The following is a 9,462-nucleotide window of genomic DNA, read 5'->3' as shown; positions in this document are numbered from 1 at the left end:
TACCTACGGTTATCGCAGGGGTATTTATCTATTTAAGAGCATTATACTTGAAATTTGATGTAAAATCTGTTAGATAACATATTTTATTAAGGTTTAAATTGGAAAAAAGCAAAATAAGAAGTTCTTTATCTTCACTATTTCTTTTGTTGTTGATTGGACTGTCAATACGCAGTTTTGTGTTTGAACCGTTTCACATACCTTCGAGCTCCATGAAAAGTACTCTGCTGGAAGGAGATTATATTTTTGCAAGTAAATATGCATATGGGTATAGCAAGCATTCTTTTCCATTTGCTCTAAATATCTTCAACGGCAGAATTTTTTATACCCCACCGCAGCGTGGTGATATAATAGTTTTTAAGCCTGTGCATAATACCAACATTCGGTTTGTGAAACGCGTCATAGGAATGCCTGGTGATAAAGTACAGATGATAGATGGAGATTTGTTTCTTAATGGAGAAAAAGTGCCACGCAAAGAAAGTGGAAGCTTTCTTGATTATGAATCAAATCGTAGCATTCCTAGGTATATAGAAACACTTCCTAATAGCAAGAAACACGAAATTTTGATAGATAGTAGTGTTCATAAATTTTCATATAATACTTCTGTTTATCATGTGCCCAATAATCAATTTTTTGTTATGGGAGATAATAGAAATAATTCTATAGACAGTAGATTTCCTGAAGTTAGTTTTATACCAATGGAAAATATAATTGGTCGTGTTAGCATAGTTGGGCTATCATTTAAACTAAAAAAAGTTGATTGGTTACCGTTCAATTTTAGGCTACCTGTTAGTTTAAGATTGAATAGAATATTTCGTCAAGTTAGCTAAGATGGGTTATATACCGTTACCCAATCGCAGTGTGATAGCACTATATGGTCCTGATACAAGAAGTTTTCTACAGAGTATTATCACCAATGATATTAATAAATCGAGTGATCAAAAGGCCATTTACTCTCTATTATTGACCCCTCAGGGAAAGTATTTATATGATTTTTTTCTCATAGAGCATGGTAAATATATTTTTCTGGAATGTGAAAATATATACTTAAAGCAAATAGTGGAGAAACTCAATTTACTTAAAACATATCTCAAGGTGAGGATTAAAGATGTAAGTGCTTTATATCGTGTGGGTATTTTATTCAATACACAATTTATAGAATGTAATGATGAATCACAAATCATTTTTCAAGATCCAAGGCATATATCCTTGGGAGCAAGAATTATACACCGAAGTGAAATAAAAGAATCAATTGGAAATTTTGCTGAGTATGAATTGACCAGAATTCGAAATCTCATCCCAGATGGCGCAAAAGACATGAAGCAAGATTTATCATTTCCGTTGCAGTATTTGATTGATCATGCAAATGGTATAGATTTCAATAAGGGGTGCTATATAGGACAGGAGGTTGTGAACCGCATGAGAAGACAACCGACATTGAGGAAAAAACTTTACCTTGTTCAGGGAAATAGTCCGCTGCCAAGTGTTGGCACCAAAGTTGTTAATGACAATAATGAAGAAATAGGGGAATTACGTTCTAGTATAGATAATATAGGGCTAGCATTACTGTATACTGAAAAAAGTCATGCAAATTTGCATGCTGATAATATTAGTATATTTATATAGTAGAAAGCTTAGATTTAGAAATTGATTTTCAAGCTATAGTGGCAAATTACCATGCTTTTTCCACAATCTATCTACTTTTTTATTTTTCAATAGCTTTAATGCCTTACGGAAGTAATACCTAGTCTTGCTTGGTAGTATTATATCATCAATGTACCCATGCGATGCAGCAAAAAACGGGTTAGCAAATTTTTCCTTATACTCTTGAATACATGCTTGTTTGTCTTGCTCATGTCGAAATATAATCTCAACTGCGCTTTCAGGACCCATGACTGCGATTTCAGCAGTTGGCCAAGCATAATTTATATCTCCTCGTAGATGTTTTGAGTTCATGACAATATATGCACCACCATATGCTTTTTTGGTGATTAAACTAATTTTTGGCACAGTTGCTTCAGCATAAGCATAGAGTAATTTTGCTCCATGTTGTATTATATTATTGTACTCTTGGCTTGTACCGGGTAGAAACCCTGGAACGTCAATTAAGGTGATAATTGGAATGTTGAATGCATCACAAAACCTGACAAATCTTGCAGCCTTTCTTGAAGAATCAATATCTAAACATCCTGCAAGGTGCATAGGTTGATTTGCAACGATACCGACCGTGTTTCCAGCAATTCTGCCGAAACCAGTTATTATATTGCGGGCAAAGTCTGGCTTTAATTCAAAAAATTTTCTTTCGTCACAAATCTTTTTAACAAGTTCATACATATCATAGGGAGTATTTGGATTGACAGGAACTAGAGTATTTAAAGATTCATCAACATCGCTATATAAATCATAACTTAGTACAGGTTTAGGAGGTTCTTGATTGTTTGGCGGTAGGAAAGTAAAAAACTCACGTACTTTTAATAACATCTCAATATCATTATTGAATGCGAAATCTGCTGCTCCCGTCTTACTTGTATGTACTTTAGCCCCACCAAGACTCTCGTGATCAACATCTTCGTAGGTAACTTTCTTTACTATATCAGGACCGGTAATGAACATATAAGAAGTATTCTTCACCATAAATGTAAAGTCCGTTAGCGCTGGAGAATAAACTGCTCCTCCTGCACATGGTCCCATAATCAAGGAAATTTGGGGTATCACTCCTGATGCATCAACGTTTCTTTGAAAAATTTCTCCATACCCTGCAAGTGCGTTCACTCCTTCTTGAATTCTTGCGCCTCCAGAATCATTCAACCCAATAATAGGGATTTTGGCATTAATGGCCATATCCATGATTTTACATATTTTTTTTGCATGCGATGCTCCGAGTGAACCACCAAAAATGGTAAAATCTTGAGAGTAAACGAAAACTTTTCTACCAAAGATAGTGCCATGACCAATGACAACACCGTCACCAAGGAAATTGTTATTCTGCATACCGAAATCAGTAACGCGGTGCTGTACAAATTTGTCGTATTCTTCAAATGAATTTTTATCGAGCAATACATGAAGTCTTTCTCTGGCAGTTAACTTCCCTTTTTCATGTTGTTTTTCAATTTTATTGACACCACCAGCCTCTAGTGCTTTTTTTTGTAAATTTTCTAATGTCTTAAGCCCTTGCATATAAATCAACTTCCACGCAGAAAGTATACATTATTCTGAAATGCTGATAAAGTCCAGACTTTATATTTATATAAATGTTTCATGACCCCAAGTGTGTTTTCTTATTACAGTGATTTTAATAGGGTGTTTCTCCTATTATTTTGTACCACTGTTCCTCATTTAAAATACTCACACCCAATTCCTGTGCTTTTTTACATTTAGATCCTGGATTTTCTCCCAAAACTAGATAATCAGTTTTAGCAGAAAGACTTGAGCTTACTATTGCTCCCAGGGCTTTAGCTTTAGCTTTAGCTTCACTTCTGCTCATAGTTAAAGTGCCAGTAAATACTATAACCCTATTGTTAAGGATGGAATCATTGTTATTTACATCAACAGGGAGAATTTGTAAATGAGGAACAAGATTATCTAGTACTTCAATATTGCGTTTCTCGGAGAAGAACAGCTTTAGGTATGTTGCCACACTTTTCCCTATACAATCTATATCCAGTAGCTCAGAAAAGATCTCTGAATCGGAAGACAATTTTATCATAGATAGATACCAATTTTCATAAGAGATGTAATAGTTTGCAAGTAATCTTGCTGTAACCTGACCAATATATCTGATACCTAGAGAGAATATAAATCTATCCAAAGCTATCATCTTTCTGCTGCGTATAGAGTCAAGCAGATTAGTTATTGATTTCTCACCCCAACCTTCTTGTTCTTGCAAATTAATCTCACTTAATTTTTCCTCTAGAGTAAAAATATCAGGAATTTGCTTTATCAAACCAAGGTTATAAAAAAACTCTATTTGCTTTTCTCCAAAGCCTTCAATATCAAACGCATCCTTAGATACAAAATGCTTTAATTTTCCTATGATTTGAGCCTTACAAACAAATTCACCAGAACATCTTACTACTGCTTCTCCCTCTACCTTACTTCCACATTCAGGACAAGTTTCAGGAAATATAAATTCAGGTGCATCTGGTGAGCGAACGCTCTTGTCTACATCTACAACTTGAGGAATTACATCGCCTGCACGTTTTACGGTAACAACATCCCCATCTCTTATGTCTTTGCGCTTAACTTCATCTTGGTTGTGAAGGCTTGCTCTGCTAACCAGTACTCCACCAATATTGATTGGAACCAATTCTGCAACTGGGGTTAATGTACCAGTTCTTCCAACTTGTATAATGATCTTTCTTAATTTAGTTTTCGCACAAATTGCAGGAAATTTGTATGCAAGTGCCGAGCGAGGTGCTTTATTAGTNTATCCTAGGCGATCCTGTAGAATTAGATTGTTTACTTTATAAACTATACCATCAATATCATAACCCAAGTTGTATCGGTTATCGTAGACTTTGTTATAAAATTCCAGCATTTCATCTAAGTTACTTGCCGAACACTGATATTCGTTTACACAGAAACCAAGGGCTCTTAGATCATCTAACACTTCACTCTGGCTTTTTGCTAACCCACCTATTAAAGAGTAGGCAAAATATTTCAGTGGCCTGCTTTCTGTAACATTTGCATCCAACTGCTTAAGAGAACCTGCAGCCGCGTTACGTGGATTAGCGAATCCATTCTGTATGTTAAGTTCTATAAAATCTTCATTTGAGATATATATTTCACCTCTTACTTCTAATCTACCTTTTACACCTTCGAGCAATTTAGGCATATTCTTTATAGTTGCAACGTTGCAAGTAACATCTTCACCTACATGGCCATCACCACGGGTTGCCGCTCTAACAAATACCCCATCTTCATAAATTACAGAAAATGACAGGCCATCTATTTTAGGTTCACATATTATCTCCACTTCATCTATGTTTAGAAATCTTTTTACCCTTGATAAGAATCTTTCCACGTCTTGTTTATCATAAGCGTTATCAAGGGAAAGCATGGGTTTTATGTGTTCTATTTTAGCAAATCTCTCATCTGGTGGAGCTCCAACACTATCCTCAAGTTCTACTGCTGCCCTTCTTTTTAATTCATCATATTCAGCATCTGTGATTTCTGGTTTGTTTTTCTGATAATAAAGTATGTTATGGTACTTTATTTTTTCTTGAAGGTTTTCCTGCTTAGATTTCTCTAAATCAGCCATTTTTCTCGCCTATTATTCAGAGTCAGTTGATGAACTAGATGTTTGATAGGCATAATTTGGAGCTTCTTGAGTAATTATTATATCATGAGCGTGACTCTCTCTTAATCCCGACGCTGTCATAACTATAAACTTACAATTCTTCCTCATTTCTTCTATGTTTTTATTACCAGTGTATCCCATAGCAGCTCTTAGTCCTCCTACTAGCTGATGTATCACTCCTGAAGCTGGACCTTTGAACGGCACTCTTCCTTCCACACCTTCTGGAACTAACTTGAGTTTTACATCCTTATCTTGAAAGTAACGGCTAGCTGAGCCCCTCTTCATTGCACTAATAGAGCCCATGCCACGGTAGCTTTTATAAGCCCTACCCTTATAAACAATAATCTCACCCGGACTCTCATCAGTGCCAGCAAAAATTGAGCCTATCATCACAGAATCTGCACCAGCAGCAATGGCTTTCGCAATATCCCCTGAGTATTTTATTCCACCATCAGCGATTAACCTTACATTCCTCGCTTTACACACCTCTGCAATGCTTCTGACTGCAGAGAATTGTGGTACACCAACGCCTGTAACAACCCTGGTAGTACATATTGAACCTGGTCCTATACCAACTTTTACTGCATCAACACCTGCATCAATCAATGCTTCAGCCGCTTCTTTTGTAGCGATGTTACCTCCTATCAATTGTACATCTGGGTACATTCTTTTGATTTCCTTTATGGTATTAATAACACCTGCAGAATGTCCATGAGCAGTATCAACAACAACTACATCAACTTCTTCGCTAATTAGTGCTTCACATCTCTCTATGCCATCTTGTTTACCAATCCCGATTGCAGCGGCAACCCTAAGTCGACCTTTACTATCCTTACATGAATTTGGATACTGATTGTACTTTTCTATATCTTTGACTGTTATTAAACCTATGCAGTGAAAATTGTCATCTATAACCAGGAGCTTTTCTATTCTATTTTCATGTAACAACTTCATTGCAGATATATTATCTACCCCACTTTCTCGCACCGTGACCAATCTATCTTTTGTCATCACGTCAGAAACCCTAACCTCCAAATTCTCAATAAATCTGACATCCCTATTTGTTAAGATTCCAACGAGCTTCTGTTGATCAACCACAGGAATTCCAGAATAGTTATATTCCTTCATCAGCGAGATTGCTTCTGCAACTGTTTTATCAGGAGAAATTGTAATTGGATTATACACGATCCAATTCTCATATTTTTTTACTTTCCTGACTTCTGCAACTTGCTCACCGATGGATAAATTTTTGTGTATGCAGCCTATTCCTCCATGCTGAGCTACTACTATTGCAAATCTAGACTCAGTTACAGTATCCATTGCAGAGGATATCAGAGGTATGTTTAGCTCTATACTATTTGTTAAATAAGTTCTTGTGTCTGTATCACGAGGCAATACATCAGAGTATGCAGGTAACAAAAGTATATCATCAAACGAATAATAAGTTTCTATTTCCTTCATAATTTAAGCTTAACATCAGTTAATTAAATTGCAACTAGTTAGTATCGCATAATAACTTCTCTCTTAATTTTATACAAATTGATCAAATAAAGAGAATATACTATCCATATTATCAAGAAAAATGCTGCATAGAACATAAACATTGTAACTAATGGCAATAACAAAGAGTTTTCAATTGCTATGCCTCCCTTCCTAATAATACTTGCAGGTTGATGTAAAGTTGACCACAGATCTACAGAGAACTTCACTATAGGAATATTTATAGCACTGAAAATAGCAAACACTGCTGCTGATTTTTCTGCCCTTTCTTTGTTATCAAAAATGTTCCATAATGCAAGATAACCAATATATAAGAAAAACAAAATTAACATCGAGGTAAGTCTTGCATCCCACACCCACCAAGTGCCCCAGGTACCTCTTCCCCAGATACTACCTGTAATTAAACATATTGCAGCAAATAGAGTTCCTGCAGGTGCTGCACCATGAGCCAAAACACTTGCAATACTATTGTTCCATACTAGCGAGGTAAAACTCAGCAATGCAATTAATCCGTATACTCCAAGAGAAAACCATGCAGATGGAACATGTAGATACATAATTCGCACAATTTCTCCTTGTTTATAATCCTCAGGAGAAAGGAACAATGCAAGAAGCATTCCTACCAAAAAACATGCAGAACAAATAGCAATCAACCAAGGCAAAGCTTTTTTAGTGAAAGAAACAAAGCTTGCGGGCCTTAATAGGTTGCAGACCAATTTTCTAGTGCTCAATCGAGTTTTTCATTTTTGAATAGCATTGCTGTAACAAACTCAGAACCACTAATAAACATAGGGTTGCTACTGATGTATAGGACGCTTTGAACACAAAATCTTTAAGCCCTATTGTGAATGCTCTACTTAAATGAAATTTTTGCAATAAGCTAACAGCTACAAGACTGCTATCAACCAATGAGCACAACATTAGACTGAAGAAATTTCTTACTTGGAACTGAAATACTGGCTTTAACTTATCAAGCAAAATTATTCCAAGGTACAGTGATACAAAAAATGAGCCAAAAGAAATTAACAACATAAAGTTTAGACTCTGCCACAATAAGATCATGTTGGCCAACACACATAGTACTAAAGCGTTGATAGCTTTATTCCTTCCATACAACTCAGCTATAGAATTTACTACTAGCCCTGATATAGTAAATATTAAAGAACAGATTAGTAATTTATTAGTCGCATTTAGTAATAAAGTGCAAATAAACAATATTGTAGATAAAATTGGCATGCTACCTCCATACAGAATTCCATATCTAAATTGTAGCAAACTTTTTTATAGTAACAAATACTTTTATGCTTTGAAAGGCACTGAACCCGTCTACAGATTAGATATGGAAAGAAAAAAAACTGGTAGCTTAACCGAAGAAAAACTACCAGTTGAAATATGTCAAAGTGTATGCATACCCTATAAAGGAACATGCTGATTATCACCTATGACTTGATCTTTTTGTACTTCATTCACTTCAGTGCTAGGCCTCAACACACTATATGTAATACCACCAACAGCCAGTGATGCCACTACAATTGCAGCTACTGCTGCTACTATAGAAGTCAGCTCAACTGTAATCACATCAGTTGCAAATAGTGCCACTGCTACTGCAGAACCTACTGCTGCTGTTGTACCGCCGTAAATAATACCTTGTTTCTTTGCTTCCGCTTTTTCTAAAAGCTCAGCCACTTTTGTGTGACCCTCTTTCCGAGCAAGGCCGCTTGCGGTTACCCCTTCTTTGTTTTTTAATAAAGGATTTGCCCCTTTTGCTAATAGAGCATCTACTATCTTAGTATGACCATTTTCAGCAGCCAGATGCAAAGGAGTTCGTTTCAATTTATCTGCTGCGTTAACACTTGCACCTTTTTCTACTAGGGTATCTACTGTCTCAGTATGACCATATCTAGCAGCAAAATGCAAAGGAGTTCGTTTCAATTTATCTGCTGCGTTAACACTTGCACCTTTTTCTACTAGGGTATCTACTGTCTCAGTATGACCATATCTAGCAGCAAAATGCAAAGGAGTTCGTTTCAATTTATCTGCTGCGTTAACACTTGCACCTTTTTCTACTAGGGTATCTACTGTCTCAGTATGACCATATCTAGCAGCAAAATGCAAAGGAGTTCGTTGCAGTCTATCTGCTGCGTTAACACTTGCCCTTTTTTTTATTAGGGTTTTTACTGTATCTGCCTTACCACATGCAGCAGGTCCATGCAAAGGAGTACATCCATTGTTATCTACTACATTAACTTTTGCACCATTTTCTAATAGAACTTCTACTATCTTAATATAACCGTTTTCAGCAGCCCAATGCAAAGGAGTCCTTCCATATTTGTCTGCTGCGTTAACATATGCACAGCTTTTTATTAGAACTTCTACTATCTTAGTATAACCGTTTTTAGCAGCCCAATGCAAAGGAGTAAGTCCATAGTTTTCATCTACTGCTTTGACACTTGCGCCTCCTGCTAATAGAGCGTTTACTATCTTAATATAGTCACCTGCAGCAGCCAAATGTAATAGTGTGCATTCCCATGTGGCGCTGTCCTCATCAGCGAACTCAAATAAGTGATTTACACCAAACTCAGCTTTCTCCCATTCTTCATGCTCACCTTCTTCTTCCTTTAATGCCTCTTGTATTTTTTCAATTATATTACTCTTATTTGGATCTG

General features: G+C 36.2%; 3 protein-coding genes across 3 annotated transcripts; all 3 read right to left on the bottom strand.

The window, feature by feature from the left end:
- Positions 1-1,656: 1,656 nt before the first annotated feature.
- Positions 1,657-3,174, bottom strand: LOC108376521 (propionyl-CoA carboxylase beta chain-like). The gene has a single exon (XM_017632744.1). It carries the CDS (start codon positions 3,172-3,174, stop codon positions 1,657-1,659), a length of 1,518 nt encoding a protein of 505 aa, XP_017488233.1.
- A 2,095-nt stretch (positions 3,175-5,269) lies between these two features.
- Positions 5,270-6,307, bottom strand: LOC108376520 (inosine-5'-monophosphate dehydrogenase-like). Its single transcript, XM_017632743.1, has one exon. The coding sequence runs from the start codon at positions 6,305-6,307 to the stop codon at positions 5,270-5,272; it is 1,038 nt and encodes a 345-aa protein (XP_017488232.1).
- A 1,902-nt stretch (positions 6,308-8,209) lies between these two features.
- Positions 8,210-9,412, bottom strand: LOC108376519 (ankyrin-3-like; the record flags this gene model as incomplete). Its single annotated transcript, XM_017632742.1, has 1 exon — positions 8,210-9,412. A coding segment is annotated over one exon (1,203 nt), but the record flags the coding sequence as incomplete, so codon positions are not given.
- Positions 9,413-9,462: the final 50 nt, after the last annotated feature.

This window comes from Rhagoletis zephyria, unplaced genomic scaffold (genome assembly GCF_001687245.7).
Source record: "Rhagoletis zephyria isolate East Lansing unplaced genomic scaffold, Rhagoletis_zephyria_1.1 Rzeph_scaffold_10594, whole genome shotgun sequence".
NCBI classification, from domain to species: domain Eukaryota; kingdom Metazoa; phylum Arthropoda; class Insecta; order Diptera; family Tephritidae; genus Rhagoletis; species Rhagoletis zephyria.
This window is presented reverse-complemented; position numbering and strand designations above follow the sequence as displayed.

Excerpts from the sequence above, each read along its gene's own strand:
- LOC108376521 (XM_017632744.1), bottom strand. The coding sequence starts at position 3,174 with ATGCAAGGGCTTAAGACATTAGAAAATTTACAAAAAAAAGCACTAGAG.
- LOC108376520 (XM_017632743.1), bottom strand. The coding sequence starts at position 6,307 with ATGACAAAAGATAGATTGGTCACGGTGCGAGAAAGTGGGGTAGATAAT.